This window comes from Maniola hyperantus, chromosome 15 (assembly GCF_902806685.2).
Source record: "Maniola hyperantus chromosome 15, iAphHyp1.2, whole genome shotgun sequence".
NCBI classification, from domain to species: Eukaryota; Metazoa; Arthropoda; class Insecta; order Lepidoptera; family Nymphalidae; genus Maniola; species Maniola hyperantus.
In genome coordinates, this window is record NC_048550.1 from 14,362,107 (window position 1) to 14,382,746 (window position 20,640).

Consider the following 20,640-nt stretch of genomic DNA (forward strand, 5'->3'; position numbering starts at 1 on the left):
CCATTCTCATTCATCATCATCATCAGGTTGTTGATGATAATGATGAAACCAGGGCGTGTCAGCTAATCTTTGACTTCAATCAATAAGTAAGTACTTTAGTTTTATAGATCTACGATAAAATCAATCACAGAATTGGATCGAACTTGGATAAGTGATAATTCTCTCAGTGAGCAGCAACAGTTGATAAGGAAAACTGACTGAATACATAAAGTCGCACCTACTTAATGTAATGAGGTTTCGTCGTTTGGAAAATACACTCTAGTTTGAAGTTACCTCATTTTAAAACGGCAGTAGGTATGTGACGCAGACAGTAGGTACTACTAGTACGCGACAGATCGAGATGACAATCGGGGAGGGAACGCCGTGCACACCCCGCGCGGTTCACGTGCGGTTGTGCCCCATAAACTATTAAAAAAAACCAGCCAAGTGCAAGTCAGACTCGCGCACTGAGGGTTCCGTATTACAATCGTATTTTTTTTTATTTGACATTTTGCATGATAAATCAAAAACTATTATCTAAATCATTTCATTATACCTAAAAATAAATAAAAATCTGTTTTAGAATGTACAAGTGAAGCCCTTTCATATAGTTGATATAGTTATCTTACTTCGAAAATTTAAAATACTAATTATTAGTTTATGACCACAATTTTTTTTTGTGTGATGCAACTACAAATTCATGATTTTCAGATTTTTCCCCTAAAGCCAGCTATAAGACCCACCTACCTGCCAAATTTCATGATTCTAGGTCAACGGGAAGTAGCCTGTAGGTTTCTTGACAGATCGACAAACAGACAGACAGACAGACAACAAAGTTTTTTTTTTTTTTTAAATAAAACGTTTATTTTTCAATCATATAGTTACACACATACATGGGTTTGATCTTGAACAATTAGTGCTTAATATTATGAATGTTACAAGATCAAGAACTGGCTATCCTAGCTAGATTTTTAGATCTGTGATCCTATAAGGGTTCCGTTTTTCCTTTTGAGGTACGGAACCCTATAAATCGCGTCATTTTGTTACTGCAGTCCAAGGCCTTATTAGTTTGACTGAGCCTTCTGCAATAAAGTGTAAGATTTGATCACTCATCACATCGCATAGTCGCATAGTGTTTCCCTCAGTCCTCAGTCCTCAGTCCTCAGTACCTGAGCTCAGCACGCCATGACGGGTAATTTACTTCCTCGCTTTATACTTAAACATTCAATGTCAATGTCTTTCAGCGTTTCCATTGTTAGTACCGATACGTCGGCCAACAAATAGGTACTACGGTACTACGAACGTTACCAATTGGATTCTTTTTGGACGAATACTAGTATGCTGTTCAATCCGCTGTAAAGTCACTGTTAAGTTGAAACACACAGTTTTAGTTTTTAATACAAGACAAGGAATGAGATTTGATTTTTGAAATTCCCATTGGAGCCAAGCCGCGGGCGGTGGCTAGTTCGAAAATTAACTAGTCAATTTAATACTATTAGGAGGCCTATTCGTAAATGTGTTTTAAATAGCGGTACACCTCATTAATTTTGTCGTTAAAGAATTTTCTAATTTTTAATGATATTTTAATGCGAGGAATTTAGGCTAAAGATAGTTGATGGTGCAAATCCACGGAAGACCGTTTAACGTATCCGGATAGTTTAAGGATTGAAGTAAAAAAAAAAAAAAAATTTATTGAATTAAACTTTTACAAGTATTTTTGAATCGTCAGCTGCATCTACCATTGGTTCGGAATGCCTTTCCTACCGAGAAGAAGCAGCAAGAAACTGGTGAATGCTCTTTTCAAAAATCCGTTTGAAAATAATAAATATTATGTTTCACTTGTATGAAAATTAATGTCCCTCACCACCTGGGGGTCTGGTGCACTTCGACCGTCCGTTGTGCCAGATGCCTTCTTGCCACGCACATGCAAACTGTGGAATCAACGCCCATCGGCGGTGTTTCCTCTAGATTACAACATGAGGTTATTTAAAGGTCGCACCAACAAATTATTAAAAGACCGGAAACGTATTGGCGGTTCCTCTGGTGCTGCAAATGTTCATGGGCGGCGGTAATCACATAACATCAGGTGACCCGCCTGCTCGTTTGCTCGCTATTTTTAGTAAAAAAATTTAGATAGTTATAATTGTGTTACTTGTATAAACTTTTTGAACAGCGTGGAAACGAGAAGGCCTTATATTAGTCTTGTTAAGTGATTACTGCCGCCCGTGAATATTTGAAGCAGAACTGCATAATGCATTCCCAGCCGTTTTAGGATTTGATTGGTTATCAAGTTGAATAGCCCCACATCAAAATTTAGAAGGTCGTTAAAGCACGTGACATTAAATTGCTTCATCATCATCATCATCGTCATCCGATAGACGTCCACTGCTGGACGTAGGTCTCTTGTAGGGACTTCCACACGCCACGGTCTTGCGCTGCCTGAATCCAGCGGCTCCCTGCAACTCGTCTGATGTCGTCTGTCCACCTAGTGGGGGGTCTTCCAACGCTGCGTCTTCCGGTGTGAGGTCGCCATTCCAGGACCTTGAGACCCCATATCTATCGGTTTTCCGAACTATGTGCCTTCTGCCCATTGCCACTTCAGCGTCGCAACCCGTTGAGCTACGTCGGTTACTCTAGCTTTCCTACGGATTTCCTCATATTTCTGATTTGATCACGTAGAGAAACTCCAAGCTTTAATTGCTTGGAAAGCATATAACTCCAAAGTGTTAGAGGCCTCCCGAAAAGAAGGCTACGTTTTAACCATTAAGTTATCTAATACTTAAATTAGTGTAAAAAATTTGTATCTAAACATCGAACCCTCGACCGAAAAAGACGTGTGACAATGTTAAATAACGGCATATAATGGAAACATAGCCTGATTATGAAAAAACTATCAATAAAATTGAGTGCTGTGTTCACAAGAGTGCAGGGCGCACGCGCAGCGATTGCGCAAAATATCGATCGAATTTAATCGATCGATTTTCGAAATCAAAGTTTTAGATTTGGTCAGTGATTTTTGAACTGAAAAAAAAAAATGGTAGTTGAGGTTGTGATTAAAAAACCGAGTGAGTTTTTTTTACAATATTGTTAGTGTTTTCTTGGTTAAAGGTAGTGACTTCCTTTTTCCCTGAGTTTGTTGTGGGCTCTTCTCAGACCGAGGCACGTTTGGAACCCTCGTAGCTTTAGCTTTAAGTTCGCGTAATAATAATTATCACCACAATAATTTACAAATCCCATCCGACCATCAAAAAGTGTAATTTATTACCTATTTTGAATAAATTATTTGACTTTTGAATTTATTTGAATTTTGAAACTCGTTGAAAGGGGCTTTTTTATTCGATTATTATTATTATGTTTTTTGAATATTATACTGCGCATGTCTAATATTTTAGTTTAAAAAAGGTTTGCGCTTGAATGCAATCAAACCAAATACCTAATAGGCAGTGGCGTGCAGGTCATAGAGGCATAAATGCACTGCTTACCCCAGTTGAATAGCTCAATGCATATTTTTCATAATGACCTGCCAGTAAACAGGCTCTTACTTAACTAGTGCCTACCCTGGCTTCAAACCCTGTGCACGCCACTGCTAATAGGGTATGGTAGAGCGTCTCTGCCTACAAAGTGCCTGCTCTTCACTCGTCTTTTGAAAAAAACGAGGAAGTGAATCGCTTCGTAAGGGTCCGCGAATTGGTATGAGTATAGTACGCAACAGGTCGAGATGGCAATCGGGGTATGAGGCGAGGGCGTTCCCGCACAACCGCACGTCACCCGCGCTACCCTGCACCGGGCTAGCGCGGGGGCTGTGCGGGTGTGCGGGTCCTCCCCACTCCGATTGTCATCTCAACCTGTCGCATACTATACCTACAAGTAACTGGTACTATCACAATTGCAATTGAGCGCGAAATTGCTAATTATTTTTTTAAAGAATTTTTTACTTAACCTTGTTTAATATGAAGCCAGCAAAACGAGTTACATTTTGATAGTATTTCAAAATTACTAATATAGATAATTAAAATGCCACTACAGTTGCTGAAATAAAAATGTTCATTTAAATTTTAAATAGACTACATACATTAGGTATGGTAGGTACAAAAATTGTTTATACTTAATAAAAAATCTTGAATTAGATTCATGTAGTTGGTATGTGTAGATATTTGCATGATGATGTTTTGATGAAAGAATATGACGTAATGGAGATAATAATATTTTTAATGTAAAGGAATTTTGCGCTAAAAATCCTCGAGGTTAATTAATATTCAGGTGCAGTAAATTATGTTTTTACTCGTAAGAATATGAAAATCACACAATGATTTAAAAACTTATACCCTCAATACTCATTAGTGAATAAAAAAATCCGGTCAAGTGCGAGTCGGAATCGCGCACGAAGGGTTCCGTGCCATCTGACTAGAATTAACACTTTTTAATTTTTTTTTTAATTTTCATAGCGCTGATTTTGAAATGTTTATTATTTGTTGTTATAGCGGCAATAGATTTTATAAAAGATTCAACTCTCTACCTATAACGGTTCAAGAGATACGGCCCGCTGACAGACAGACGGTCGGACAGCGAAGGCTTTTGTTTTCATGCAAAACCTTGTATATGCGTACTCTTGAGGTTGATTTCTCTGTGAACACCACCAATATAATCTCTACTCCGAACAGATACTGACAATTTCTTGGTCTATCTTTAGTCTTTATTACTTCGTCGAGATTGCCCGCCGCCGTGATCAAATTTTTTTTTAAAGAATATTAACCATGCTAATCATGACAGTTCTTCCCGTCTTCACCTATGGTGCTGAAACGTGGACACTGACAAACGGTCTTGTTCACTAATTCAACACGCTCAGCGAGCTATGGAGAGGGCTATGTTAGGAGTTTCCCTGAGGGATAAGATCCGAAATGAGGAGATCCGCAGGAGAACCGATGTCACTGACATAGCCCAAACTATTAGCAAGCTGAAGTGGCAGTGGGCAGGTCATGCCTGTCGTAGAAGCGATGGCTGTTGGAGCCGGAAAGTCCTTGAGACCGCGTTTAAGCAAGCGTAGTGTGGGACGCCCTCCAGCACGATGGACCGACGATATAAAGAGGCTGCGGGAAGTGGCTGGATGAGGAAGGCTGAGGACCGGGTGTGGCGGCGCTCTTTAGGGAAGGCCTATGTCCAACAGTGGACGTCCATAGGCTAATGATGATGATGATGATGATGATAATGATGAATCATGACTAATATTCCCCTTTCCCCTCCAACTAAGCGTAAAGCTTGTGCTAAAAGTAGGTACGAGAATACTGCAACGGATGAGGTTAGAACCGTCAACCTTTCGGAAGTCAGTCCGCTCCTCAACCGTTGAGCTATTGAAGCTAGATAATTAGTTCAAGAGGACATAATATGTTCTTGGAATTAATCTATCGTTGGTCCACGTTTCAGTATACGGATCTTAATTAGGTATTCGAGCTATACAATAGGAACACATATTATTGTGTAGTTAGACATGCTAAGAGCCGTTACTGAGGCATTCCCTCCAGGTTGATTGCTTCTGCGGTATCGGGCAAAGGACTGATAACAGAGCAGTTCTGGTCTCGTAACTAATTGATTGTTGCTAGGTACCTAATAGGTGTGACGGCACATACGTTAGTACTATGTATAAATATAGCTGATCGTGCTGATTCACTGACTGACTGATGATGATGAATTATAAAATACTCTACAAAACTTAAAATACTGTGAGCTAGCAGCTGATGTCCGCCTGGGTTTAGGACTTGTCAAAATCCCGTGGAAACTCTTTTAATTTAATTTGTACCAAAAACATTTACAATAAAGAGAAAAAGAGAGTAAAAGTAGACAGAGAAGCACTTATGTCTATTGACCAGTGACCTTTTTCTTCTTATTCTTTTGTTTTAGGGATACACTATGCTATACCCGTCTCTAGAATGCAAGCTATCTTTTTACCAAATATATGTTGCACGTGACTTCATCTGTTTTATGGGCACTTAATTTAACGTGAATTGTTACAAAAACTAAGGTAAAACCAACGTGGAATGATTCGCGGGTTGAGCTGTAGATAGGTACCTAAGTTGTTTATAATATGTTTACAAATCAAATCAAATCAAATCAATCTTTATTTGCTCAAATGTAGGTTTACATGATGTTTTACAAAATTCACTTAAATAATACCACTACATATTTTGCCACGCAAAGACATGCAAATATATACTAAAGAACATGAGTTCTAGAATATTTAAACATTTCAAAAGGTCAAAAATTTACTAAACTACAACTTACATTGAAGATAATATCACAATATTATGTTACATAAAAATTACTTATAAAAAATTAACAAAGAAATAATTAAAAGAATTAGTCTCATATAATATAACTAGCTTTTCCACCTGTCTTCATTTTTTGCTAGCATTGTAATTCTTGTTCGTCGTTACACTCTTGGCAGAGTGGTCGTGGTCATCACGACACAACGTCTATGAACAGTGGTAAGCGCTGTGGTCTTATCAGCGGGAGGCCCTGGGTTCGATTCCTGGCGGGGATTTGGAATTTTATAATTTCTAAATTGCTGGTCTGGTCTGGTGGGAGGCTTCGGCCGTTGCTAGTTACCACCCTACCAGCAAGGCCGTACCGCCAAGCGATTTAGCGTTCCGGTACGATGCCGTGTAGAAACCAAAGGGGCATGGGTTTATTAAAAACTACCCGCTTCCATCTTAGACTACATTGTCACTTACCACCAGGTGAGGTTGCAGTCAAGGGTTAACTTGTATCTGAATAAAAAAAAGGCTGTACGTCTGATGAGCATTCGCCACTTGTCCCTGCTGGTCAACAGCCTGGTACACTCAAGCAAGATGATGATGCTCATGGTTTAATTTGGTTTGTCCATCGCATGGGCGGCCTTCCTCGCCCTCTGGTACCGTCCAAAACAAGACACTCGATAGAGTCATTGTCGCGTTCTAATAACACCCCGTATAAAAAAAAAAAAAAAAAAAAAAGGATGTTTGCAGGCTCGGTGCTGGGGGTGCGCCATGTGCAGGTGCTCATGCTGTTCCTGGCGCTGGTGCTGGCGTTCTCGATGCGAGTCAACATGAGCATGGCGATCGTCGCCATGTCGGACAGGGACCAGGACAATGTACGTATCTTTCGCGACAGGTCGACATAGCAATCGGGATGGGGATGCCCCGCACACCCGCACAGCGCCCGCACTCACCTGGTGTGGTATAGCGCGTGTGTGTGAGGCGTCCCCCCACCCTCCACGACTCACCTTATACCCCTATTGCCATGTCGACCTGTCGTGAACATATTTTTTAAGGCTTTATGACGCCAAGTCCTCGAACTTCCGTTGTTTGAAGCAACGGACAGACAGATAGACAAACAGATAAGCAGACAAAAGTTTAAATCTGTTTTAATCTACTGGCCAAAACTGCATGATTAATCGAACGGATGGACAGACGGAGATGGGATTTTATTTTATAGTTAGGTAGGTATTGTAGTTACTACGATGTGTATCAATGATAAGGTGATCTGCCTCATTTTTGTATAAATTAGATAGATACATCTTTTCTTTTTATGCTAAAGATAAGATAATTTTTAGAAAATCGATCAAGTGCTTTGTACTACAAAATATGTAGTAGATACTAGCTGATGCCCGCGACTTCGTCCGCGTGGATTTACGTTTTTCGAAATCCCGCAGGAACTCTTTGATTTTCCGGGATAAAAAGTAGCCTATGTCACTCTCCAGGGTATAATCTATCTCCATTTCAAATTTCAGCCAAATCCATCCAGTAGTTTTTGAGTGATTGAGTAACAAACATCCACACTTTCACATTTATAATCCATACTAATATTATAAATGCGAAAGTGTGTCTGTCTATCTGTCTGTCTGTCTGTCCGCTAGCCTTTCACGGCCTATATAAAATTATCTCCAATAGTTAAATTATTTGTCTAAAACTTATTACAGTTATTTTATGAATTTGAAATATTACGGAAAAAGAAAAATTGATGTTGCACAAATTTTATTTCACAAGTTTTCTCATTTCGAGTTGCATTTGTCCATGTGACAGAAGATTCAAAAGTATTTTATTGGAAAAGTTCAAATTGACATTTTTTAACCTCCTACTCAACTCCTATTCTGACACAAATCGGAGGATTTCCGATGATTTTTAATTAAAAAAAAAAAAAACTTCTATTTTACCCAATTGGGTATTATCCTACTTTTGAATTTGATAAATATTATTACTTTATTATAAACTAGCATAAAAATAATGACGTACGCTAAAAAAAATATTTAAATCCAGCAAAGATTTATATTTACTATCCCTTTCTCGCATAACGAAAATTTGTATGAAACCGCACGAAGTTACTATGGCATTAGTGAGGTGTAACGTCAAAATTCTATATCGCTATCTCTGTCTAATCAGAAATATTTAAATGCTTATAACTTTTTTGTTATTTGATGAATTTAAATATTTTTTTCAGTTTACGTCATTATTTTTATCCTTGTCTACATCTACATCTACACTAATATTATAAAGAGGAAAACTTTGTTTGTTTGTTTGTTTGTTTGTTTGTTTGTTTGTTTGTTTGTTTGTACTGAATAGGCTCAAAAACTACTGGACCGATTTTAAAAATTCTTTCACCATTCGAAAGCTACATTATCCACGAGTAACATAGGCTATATTTTATTTTGGAAAAAAATAGGGTTCCGTAAGATATTTGGGTTTTTCGGACACAAGGTGTAAAAAATCAACCAGAAAAGTTACTTATTTTGCGTACGCTGCCTAAACTATAAAAGATAGAACCATAAAATGTTCTAATTAATTGTAGATCTTATAAATATCTACAAAAAAGTCCGCGACACACTATACCCATCTATGTCGAGTGAGGCACAGCAACCATTTTTTTATTTAAAAATCTTGAATTTTTTTTGGACTACATTTAAACGCGTTTATTTTACTCATGCTATTAATCCTTATCAAAATAAATGATTTCATCACTAAGAACAGTTTATGGAGATAATATTTGGTCTTTGAATGATTAAAATTGGACGTTTGGTTTTGAAGTTATGGCGAAATTAAAATATTACGATTTCTGCTGCACGGCCCGTTGTATTATATTATATAAAGAGGTAATGTCGTTAAGTTTGTTTGTAGGGGGTAATCTTTAGAACTACTGAACCGATTTTAAAAATTCTTTCACCAGTAGAAAGCTACATTATTCCTGAGTGACATAGGCTATACGGGATCTTTAAAAACCTAAATCTACGCGGGCGAAGCCGCGGGGATCAGCTAGTTTATAATAAAGTAATAAAAAAATTGGAGTCAAATACCCAATTCTATAGATTATGTTTATGTTTTATAACCATTAACTTATAACCATTACAGTCAATCAAGTAAAGTAATATTGTCGCACTGTTTTTTAAAGGTGAACCGCACTTTTGACATGACAGTTAACACATACAGTACAAATGGCGAGTGAGTTCTCATTTTGTACGGACTATAATATTTCAGTTGAAGTAAATCTATCATTTCGTATTGACGACCTCTCACTCCGTGTCGTATTCTATCATTACTGAGGGTTGTAACACCAGTAATGGGTACAGGTTACGAATTATTGGTAAACAAAGAACAAAATGTCTTCGTACGTAGCTGTTTTTTAGTAAGACAAAATATTCTTTGTAGGGGTTGCAACAAAGCTAGGGTTGGTCCCGCCAGTACAAGCGACTATGGACAGGTGCATACCTAGCTTGTTGCTGACTGTACGTAACTGGTTACGAAACGCTGGTTTCGTACGCGGCCGAAGCGTTCACATGGTGGTGATTTTCTCGTATGTGCTTTTTGGTTCTCTAAAGTAAATTCATCGTGAAGTTGAATTAGAAACACAATAATTGAGTCCATTATTGTCAATAGAAAAAATCCCAAAACTGCTCCAAATATCTAGGTTTTTAATTAAAATTTGGGAACGTGGGGACTATGTTTAGCTGGATCCAGGGCTCGATCGATAGATAAGGCGAATAAGTAGGTACTTAGAACACAAAATGTACAGTTATTGAAAAAAAAGAGTTATTTAACATCGATTGAAGAATTATTTTTTCTGATTCCCAAAACTTAAAATGTTCAAAGGCTAATCAGATTAAGAATGTCAAATCCCGTGTCACTTGTTATCTACAAAACATTGGAGTTATCTGCTCTTCTGCCCGATTGTTATTTTGAGTGGATCAAATACAATACTATCTTAACGTAGATTGGTGTCACCAAATATCTCACTCACCGCATTTGATGCTGCGGGATATGTTAAACGAAATCGCAATATTTTTAACTATCCAATGCCCGCGACTTCGTACGCGTGGATTTAGGTTTTTAAAAATCCCGTGGAAACTCTTTGATTTTCCGGTATAAAAAGTAGCCTATGTCCCTTTCCAGGTTTTAACTGTACCCATGCAAAAAGTCACGTCGATCCGTTGTTCCGTTGCGACGTGATTGAAGGACAAACCAACAAACCAACAAACAAACACACTTTCACATTTATGATAGGGGTAGTGATGGCCAAGACATCCTTTTTTCTTCTTGCTGGTTCTTCTCGGTAGGAAAGTCATTCCGAATCAGTGGTAGGTACAGTACGCGACAGAAAGTAATTTACATCGGCTTTAAGAATGACTTTTAGACTTTGTAGAGCGTTGTCTCTGTCACTCTTACCTATGTGACGTTTTGTCGGTCTCAACGACAGACACAATGCTCTAGAAATCTGCTACCTCTTTCTAAAGTTCGATGTACATTACTTTCTGCCGCGCATTTAACGGTTCAAAAGTACTTGTAAAAGTTTAATTTAATCAAATTCTATTCTATTCCCTTCTATTCTATTGGCTAGATGGTAGTAGGAATAATGCTGTCATTAGGTTATTGGTTGAATAAAAATATTTCTATTCTATTTTATTCTATTCTATAGCAGGGTTTCTCCTGCCTGCCTAGAAGACCGATAGACAAGCGCTAACAAAATTTACTTTTTCTATTCACAGTCCTTCGACTGGAACATGCAGACCCAGAGTGTGATCCTGTCCTCCTTCTTCTGGGGCTACATCATCCTGCAGATCCCTGGGGGCGAGCTGGCGGCCAAGTTCGGAGGCATGGTGCTAGTCACCATCTGTATCGGCGTCAACTCTGCGGTGTCGCTGCTCATACCCATCGGCTCTTATTACGTAAGCTATAAGGACTATATTAGCCTACAATCCCTGATAGCTAGGTTTGGCAGTATGGCGCTGGTAAAAATTGCATTGATTCTTATAACGTAAGCTATAGGGGCTATATTAGCATGCAGATCACGGGCTGTCAGGGCCGGGTGGTCGTGATCTGCATTGACACCAACTGCACTATGTTACTGCTTATTCCGAATGGTTCTTATAACGTAAGCAATAGGGGCTACATCAGCCCGCAGATCCCTGGTGGCTAGGTTTGGCGATGCGATGCTGGCCATAATCTATATTAGTTCTTATTACGTATGTTATAGGGGTTATATCCGCCTGTAACCGCAGTGACCAGATTGATGGCATAGTGCTGGTCAACATCTACATGAATGTTGTCTCTGCTGTCTCTCTGTTCACACCCATCATTTCTTATTACGTAAGCTATAAGGGCTATATCATCTCTGTCATCATCATCTCAACCCGATCTACTGAGCACGGACCTATTCTCAGAATGAAAAGGATTAGGGCAATAGTCCAATATGCTGGTCAAATATAGACAGACTCTACACACACCCTTGAGAATTGGTAATAATATTATGGAGAACTCTCAGTCATGCAGGTTTCCTCACGATGTTTTCCTTCGATAATAATAAATAGGTAGGTGTATCACGCATTATAGTAATTAGTCACGTTTTAAATGTTTTCTTATCTCCATTGTTCACGATTGTTAAAAAAAAACAAAACCGTTTAGGTACAATGACATAAATATGAGATTTATTATTATTTTATTATTTAGATACAAGTTAGCCCTTGACTGCAATCTCACCTGGTGGTATGTGATGATGCAGTCTAAGATGGAAGCGAGCTAACCTAGAAGGAGTATGGCAGTTTTTATTTAACCCATGCCCCTTTTAGTTTCTACACGGCATCGTACTGGAACGCAAATTCACTTGGCCGCACGGGCTTAGCTTGTGGGGTGGTAACTAGCTACGGCCGAAGCTTCCCACCAGACCAGACCAGAGAATTAGAAATTTTAAAATTCCAAAACCCTTGTCAGGAATAGACCCCGGGACCTCCCACTAATAAGACCATAGTGCTTACCACTACGCCAGGGAGATCTTCATTATAGTACTGTCATTGGACCAAATCCTACTTCTCCTATTTATTTGCCGTACTGTAGCAAAACGCTAAACTTTTAAAACCGCTTTGCCTGTCATTATTGCTAAATAACACTCTTTTTTCACCACCACACCCTGGCTTATCCCAATTGCTAAATAACACTCTTTTTTCACCACCACACCCTGGCTTATCCCAATTGCTAAATAACACTCTTTTTTCACCACCACACCCTGGCTTATCCCAATTGCTAAATAACACTCTTTTTTCACCACCACACCCTGGCTTATCCCAATTGCTAAATAACACTCTTTTTTCACCACCACACCCTGGCTTATCCCAATTGCTAAATAACACTCTTTTTTCACCACCACACCCTGGCTTATCCCAATTGCTAAATAACACTCTTTTTTCACCACCACACCCTGGCTTATCCCAATTGCTAAATAACACTCTTTTTTCACCACCACACCCTGGCTTATCCCAATTGCTAAATAACACTCTTTTTTCACCACCACACCCTGGCTTATCCCAATTGCTAAATAACACTCTTTTTTCACCACCACACCCTGGCTTATCCCAATTGCTAAATAACACTCTTTTTTCACCACCACACCCTGGCTTATCCCAATTGCTAAATAACACTCTTTTTTCACCACCACACCCTGGCTTATCCCAATTGCTAAATAACACTCTTTTTTCACCACCACACCCTGGCTTATCCCAATTGCTAAATAACACTCTTTTTTCACCACCACACCCTGGCTTATCCCAATTGCTAAATAACACTCTTTTTTCACCACCACACCCTGGCTTATCCCAATTGCTAAATAACACTCTTTTTTCACCACCACACCCTGGCTTATCCCAATTGCTAAATAACACTCTTTTTTCACCACCACACCCTGGCTTATCCCAATTGCTAAATAACACTCTTTTTTTCACCACCACACCCTGGCTTATCCCAATTGCTAAATAACACTCTTTTTTCACCACCACACCCTGGCTTATCCCAATTGCTAAATAACACTCTTTTTTCACCACCACACCCTGGCTTATCCCAATGCTAAATAACACTCTTTTTTCACCACCACACCCTGGCTTATCCCAATTGCTAAATAACACTCTTTTTTCACCACCACACCTGGCTTATCCCAATTGCTAATAACACTCTTTTTTCACCACCACACCCTGGCTTATCCCAATTGCTAAATAACACTCTTTTTTCACCACCACACCCTGGCTTATCCCAATTGCTAAATAACACTCTTTTTTCACCACCACACCCTGGCTTATCCCAATTGCTAAATAACACTCTTTTTTCACCACCACACCCTGGCTTATCCCAATTGCTAAATAACACTCTTTTTTCACCACCACACCCTGGCTTATCCCAATTGCTAAATAACACTCTTTTTTCACCACCACACCCTGGCTTATCCCAATTGCTAAATAACACTCTTTTTTCACCACCACACCCTGGCTTATCCCAATTGCTAATTTCTTAGAGTAGGTAGACGTAGGGTTGCGGGAAGGGACTGAACAAGGAAGAACGGGTATTTTGCCAGTCATTAGGGAATATATTCCAGCCGTGGACGTCCACACTCCACAGGCTGACGATGGTAATGAATATAAAATGTCCCACTTTTCAGGGTGGATGGCAACTTGTATGCGCATGTCGCGTGCTGCAGGGGCTGTCGCAAGGGTTGCTGTTCCCCTCCGTGCACAACCTCATCGGCAAGTGGGTGCCGCTGGAGGAGAAGAGTCGACTGAGCACATTGATTTACGCAGGTTAGAAGACCTAAATAAAACGAGAAACTAACTGGTTGACATGCATTATCAACTTAAATTAGGTTAGTATCAGATTTTACAATCGACGATGAGTGATAAACGTTGGGGTCCCAAGGTGCTAGAATGGCGATCTCGCACCGGAAAGTGCAGAGTTGAAGAACCTTCCATTAGATGGGTAGGAGACATCAAATTCCACGGACTTTCATTTTCACATTTTTGACATTTTCTTCTTCGATTCGACTTCGGAACGCTAAGTTAATATGGAACACCCTTCCGTCAACAGTTTTCCCCTCCAATTTTATAATATGGGTACCTTCATAGGCATCTTCTAGCTAAGCGCGCTCCATCTTAAGCTGCGTCATCACTTGCCAGCAAGTCTGATAGCAGCCAAGCGCTAGTCTATAAATTTAAAACCTGCCGTAATAATAAATCAACTTTCTTACCAGGTGCTCAACTAGGAACTGCTCTCCAGCTGATGGTGTCAGGCTTCATCGCAGCTGCGTGGGGCTGGCCGGCCATCTTCTACGCCAACGGAACCCTGGGCGTGCTCTGGGTCGTAGCCTACGTGTTCCTCGGATCAGACTCCCCCCATACCTCCCGGATGATAGGGGAAGATGAGAAGATGTACATCCAGAACTCTTTGGGGCATGTTGGAACTGAACATAAGGTAAGCCTTTCTCCAGAAGTAATGATTAATAAATTAAGGAGAGATAGCTGAGTGGTTAAGACGTCAGCCTCCTGTTTGGGGGGGGGGGGGGGGGGATTTAAAGATCCCGCGCACTCACCTCTAACTTATCAGAGTTATGTGCATTTTTAAGAAATTAAATATTACTCGCTTTAACGATGAAGGAAAACATCGTGAGGAAACCTGCATGCCTGAGAGTCCATCACATCAAGGGTGTGTTTAGTCTACCAATCCGCACTTGACCAGACTGGCAGATTACGGAGTAAACCCTTCTTATTCTGTGAGGAGATCTATGCTCAGAAGTAATGGGTTGGTTATTGGTTGACATTGATGATCAAGGAATTATATTTTTCCCGACCGAATATATCGCCTAAAGTCTTCAAGTCACAAATAATATTGCTTGTATTGCACAGAAACTCCCAACGCCCTGGAAGGCGATCTTCACTTCTCTGCCGTTCATCTCGCTGATCGTAACCCACTGCGGCCAGAACTGGGGCTTCTGGACCCTCATGACGGAGATGCCGTCTTACATGAAGCAAGTGCTGGGCGTGGATATCAAAGCGGTAAGCATGGTTACTTGCTTGCATTCACAAAGAAACTCCCAACGCCTTTGGAAGGCGGATCTTCACGTCTCTGGCGTTCATCTCGCAATTTTTCATAAGCTTGACTGTAACAATAGGAAGATTTTCCTCTAAGCGGGTGTCATGCATGCAGAACCCAGTTGGTCCAACCATTGTACATCTTGAAACTTGATATTATATTGGTCTTCTGGGATTAAAACTTCGTTAGCGTGATTCAGTTTTCATAGTAAGTGATTGAAGATGCTTGTGGTGCCATCTAGTGAGATCATTGTGTAGTCTGTCTTAGTTTCATATCGCGTCAACCTGTATTATGATCCAAAAAATAACAGAATATTTATTTACTTATTTTATGTATTTCAGAATGGCGTAATGTCCGCACTGCCATACTTAGCCATGTACATACTAAGCTTCCCGATCGGCTTCATGTCCGACTACATCCTGAAGAAGAAGTGGCTCAGTATCACGGCGTCCAGGAAACTGTCCAACTCTATAGGTAAATACCGAAGTCAAAGCGTTTTATTCGAAACCAGGTGTGACTTCGTCTTTGTGGATTTAGGTTCCTAAAAGTCTCTTGGGAACTCTTTGATTTTCCGGGATAAACGAAGCTATGTCCATCCGTTTATTTTAAAATGGTGCGTGCGTTGCTGTGCCTTGAAACGTCAGTTGTATTATTTTCGAGGACTCCCCCGTACTTGCGGTCCGGCTATTCGGGAGACTTTTTATACGGGGTGCTTTTAGTCACTTGTGTGCGTTATTTAAAAAAAAATGTTTCTTTCTTTCTTTATTATTTTAACAGACAAAAATGTACCCCGAGGACTTTTCCTCGCTATAATCCTTTACCTTGCTTGCTCTAGGCCAGTGGGGCCCAGCGCTGGCCCTCATCGGCCTGTCGTACGTGCCGGCGGGTCACGTGGCGCTGGCTGTCGGTCTCCTGACCGTCGTCGTCGGCCTCAACGCGGGACACTACACTGGATTCATGGTAAGATAACACTATATGATTCATTTGGCATACAATGCAAACAGCAAAAAAAAAATTTGCAAAGACCTACAAAAGATTTTTGTAGGTAAACCGATTTCTTCGAGATTTCTGGACCGCTTTGCAATTTTTTTGTCATTAGATAATTGTGCATATAAATATCAGTTTGAATAGAATAAGGTAAAAAATGTAAGGCTTTAGCTTAGAAATCATGATTACAGTACAAAAAAAGAACCTGTTTTATGACAATCCAAAAATAATAAGGTTAAAAAATGCCGTGTTAAGCTATATACAAAGTCTCCACAAACCATGGCGGAGGATTGCCAGCAAAACATACAAAAATTAAAAAAAAATATTGTCCAATGGAATTTAAGTAGGGTGGCTTTTTTCAATGTAACTGCCAACTGTGTAATCTATATTGTACTCATGCATACCTAACTATGTTGCAGCTGGTGCATATCGACATGGCCCCTAACTTCGCGGGCACTCTGATGGGCATCACCAACTGCTTCGCCAACTGCATTTCCATCGTCGCGCCCCTTGCGGCCGGCGCTATGCTCCACGATGAGGTAAATAACTATGTTGCAGCTGGTGCATATCGACATGGCCCCTAACTTCGCGGGCACTCTGATGGGCATCACCAACTGCTTCGCCAACTGCATTTCCATCGTCGCGCCCCTTGCGACCGGCGCTATGCTCCACGATGAGGTAAATAACTATGTTGCAGCTGGTGCATATCGACATGGCCCCTAACTTCGCGGGCACTCTGATGGGCATCACCAACTGCTTCGCCAACTGCATTTCCATCGTCGCGCCCCTTGCGACCGGCGCTATGCTCCACGATGAGGTAAATAACTATGTTGCAGCTGGTGCATATCGACATGGCCCCTAACTTCGCGGGCACTCTGATGGGCATCACCAACTGCTTCGCCAACTGCATTTCCATCGTCGCGCCCCTTGCGGCCGGCGCTATGCTCCACGATGAGGTAAATAACTATGTTGCAGCTGGTGCATATCGACATGGCCCCTAACTTCGCGGGCACTCTGATGGGCATCACCAACTGCTTCGCCAACTGCATTTCCATCGTCGCGCCCCTTGCGGCCGGCGCTATGCTCCACGATGAGGTAAATAACTATGTTGCAGCTGGTGCATATCGACATGGCCCCTAACTTCGCGGGCACTCTGATGGGCATCACCAACTGCTTCGCCAACTGCATTTCCATCGTCGCGCCCCTTGCGGCCGGCGCTATGCTCCACGATGAGGTGAATTCATTTTTAGGGTTCCGTATCCGAAGGGTAGGATGACATAATATGGATCCGAGACATGGTCGCTAGCTATAGGCATGATGCCGTGTAAACACCAAAGGGGTATGGGTTTAATAAAAACTGCCGTACCCCTTCCAGGCTAGCCCGCTTCCATCTTAGACTGCGTCATCACTTACCATCAAGTGAGATCCCAGTCATGGGTAAACTTGTGAAAGGCTACAGTGAATCAACTCATCATTCCAGACGGATCCTCACCAGTGGCGCATCGTGTTCTACGTGTCATCTGCTATTTACTTCTCCTTCAACCTGTTCTTCGTCATCTTCGGCTCGTGCGAGACGCAGACGTGGAATGCTGTGCCCCAAGCCGAGGACGAGGAGAAAGCGCCAAGTAGCCCACAGGATAAAAGTAATAAGTATCTGGAGATATGAAAATAATATTATAATTTAATAAAATTTTTGAACTATTGTAATTTTCCGGATCCCAATAGTGGGCCCGTACCATAAAGGTTCTGTGATATTTCCTCAAGTTCAAAAGCAGGTTTTAGGGTTCCGTAGTAAACAAGGAACCCTTATAGTTTCGCCATGTCCGTCCGTTAGTCCGTCCGTCCGTCATCGGTTAATCTCAGGGATTATTAGTGCTACAAATCTGTAATTTGGCATGGGTATAAATATTAATCACGCCGACAAAGTGGTGAAGTAAAATTGTAATAAATATTTTTTTAGGGTAGCTCCCCTACATGTAAAATGGGGATTTTTTTTTCTCGTCTACCCCATAGTGTGGGGTATCGTTGAATAGGTCTTTTAAAAATACTGTGGGTGTGGGAACATTATTTTTTGATTTCTAGATCCCTTTGTAAAATATGATGTTTTAAAGTGCCAATTTTTATTAGAGTCAAGTGTTCCCCCCTCTACCAGCCAAATGGTAGTATATAGAAACGTAAAAATTCACAGCAGTAGTAGGTATAATATTATATAATCAATTTTAAAGGAAAACTATGATGGCTAAGTAGGGTTCACAGGTTAAGGAGTTAGGTATATCTGTTTTTCGGGGTTAATTATTGTACGTAGATAATATTATTATGAGTTGCATATTAATGTATATTGTAGTTTTATTGTATCTATTGTATTTGTGTTTGATCGTAATCCTATTCGTTTCATTTAGTTAAGATTGATTTATTGTTATACTAGCTGACCCAGCAAACATTTGACTACGGATCCCTACACTGCGCGTGGCCCGCCACGCACTTGGCTGGTTTTTTTATGGATAAAATTATTTATGGATAAAACCTAGCTAAAAATTTTAAAATATTATTTAAAATTAGTTTAAAATCTAGCCTAATTTAACTTAGGTACCATAATTAATAAATTCTTGTAAATAGTTAAGACAATAAGAGTCCTAAATAGGGTCTTGGATTGTAGTAATAAAATGATGTGATGTTTTGTATAGCGGTAGCTTATGGGGCTAGAATTCATTATTGAATAGAATAATTTAAAAATCATGATTTTTCGCGATGCTATGCCTCGTTAAAAGTCTACTGTTTACTAAGCTATTACACTGATCGCGAGCAATTTACTGTTATCCGTTGAGGAGTTCCATTATCTATCTTCGAAGATGTTCATTAGATCTTTACCAAATATAAATGGGACCACCTTTGAAGTATACCCTTTCAAACTAAAAAAGAATTTTCAAAATCGGTCCAGGCGTATTCGAGTAATCGGGGAACATACATTAAAAAAAATCCGACGAATTGAGAGCCTCCTCCTTTTTTGAAGTCGGTTAAAAATAGAGCAAATTCTGTGGGAAAATATTTTTATGTTAAATATTTGTCGTTTACGCCTTGTGACGTCATTAATCGCCTTCCGTACAGCGTGACGTTAATAATTAATTATGTTAAAAATAACGAAAGAATTAGTTTTTTTTTAATATTCTCTTTAATATTTTCTTTATTCTAGTCCCATAAACTACCGCTATACAAAACTTCACATCATTTTATTACTACAATCCAAGAACCTATTACTCATAATAATGATAAACTTACTATAATATTATGGTGTCTGCGGCTTCGCACGCGTACCTAGATTTTGGTTTTTTTGACAATCTCGTGGGAACTCATTGATTTCCCGGGACAAAAAGTACCTAACCTATGTCCGTTTCAGGGATGCAAACTGTCTTGTACCATTTCTATCAAAATCGGTTGGGCCGTGAAAAAGTAGCAGATAAACAAACAGACAGACACATTTTCGCATTTATAGTATTAGTAAGTATGAATGTATATAAATAATTTAGATACAGTGATAAAATTCAGTATTGTTCTTGTAATGTAAATATTTAAACTTGTAAATTTAATAAAATAAAAATTGAAAAATGTTGTTGATTTTTAATACTATTTAAATTTCCATTAGCTTTCTTATACATACTGGTTTTTAAATAAAAAAATTGTTTTAGAATCTACTAGATAAAGCCCTTTCATATAATTTCCCACTTGGTAAAATAATCTTACTTTGAAAGTTGAAATTACTTAGTTTTTTCATGAACACGTTTTTTTGTAATAAACGGCTTTTAGATTTTTCCTTTATTTGTTTTATAAGACCTACCTGCCAAGTTTCATGATTCTAAGTCAACGGGAAGTACTCTATAGGTTTTCTTGACAGACACGACAGACGGAGAGACAGACAGACAGACATACAACCAAGTGATCCTATAAGGGTTTCTTTTTTCCTTTTGATGTACGAAACCCTAAAAACAAAGAATGCGAATTCGTGCGACTTGTAAAGTGTAAACCTAAGCATGTACGTTATTTTTACAAATATTTTTTGGCTAACATTAACGGCTGTGATAACCTAGTGGTTAGGACGTCCGCCTTCCAATCTGAGGTCAGGGGTTCGATCCCGGGCACGCACCTCTAACTTTTCAGATTTATGTGCGTTTTCAAGTAATTAGAATGTCACTTGCTTTAACGGTGAAGGAAAGCACCGTGAGGAAACCTGTATGGCTGAGAGTTCTCCACATTCCGTTATCTGTGGTTCTCCATAATGTTCTCAAAGGTGTGTGAAGTCTACTAATCCGCACATGGC

At 39.8% G+C, this 20,640-nt stretch overlaps 1 protein-coding gene across 2 annotated transcripts; it reads left to right on the forward strand.

The window, feature by feature from the left end:
* The first annotated feature begins 1,149 nt into the window (after positions 1 to 1,149).
* Positions 1,150 to 19,949, forward strand: LOC117989075 (putative inorganic phosphate cotransporter). 2 transcript variants are annotated; one of them, XM_034976378.2, is made up of 10 exons: positions 2,894 to 3,044; positions 6,978 to 7,102; positions 10,985 to 11,164; positions 13,918 to 14,056; positions 14,503 to 14,723; positions 15,155 to 15,304; positions 15,683 to 15,815; positions 16,177 to 16,301; positions 16,748 to 16,867; positions 17,809 to 19,949. In XM_034976378.2, the coding sequence occupies exons 1-10, from the start codon at positions 3,014 to 3,016 to the stop codon at positions 17,992 to 17,994; spliced, it is 1,410 nt and encodes a 469-aa protein (XP_034832269.1). In that variant the 5' UTR covers positions 2,894 to 3,013; the 3' UTR covers positions 17,995 to 19,949. The 2 variants fall into 2 exon arrangements, with proteins under 2 accessions (XP_069359747.1, XP_034832269.1); XM_069503646.1 differs by lacking the exons at positions 2,894 to 3,044; positions 17,809 to 19,949 and adding an exon at positions 1,150 to 1,171 and having other exon boundaries at positions 16,748 to 17,429.
* Positions 19,950 to 20,640: the final 691 nt, after the last annotated feature.

Excerpts from the sequence above, each read along its gene's own strand:
- LOC117989075 (XM_034976378.2), top strand. The coding sequence starts at position 3,014 with ATGGTAGTTGAGGTTGTGATTAAAAAACCGA. Across the intron at positions 14,057-14,502 it reads GAGCACATTGATTTACGCAG|GTGCTCAACTAGGAACTGCT; the intron begins GTTAGAAGACCT and ends CTTTCTTACCAG. Across the intron at positions 15,305-15,682 it reads TGGGCGTGGATATCAAAGCG|AATGGCGTAATGTCCGCACT; the intron begins GTAAGCATGGTT and ends TATGTATTTCAG.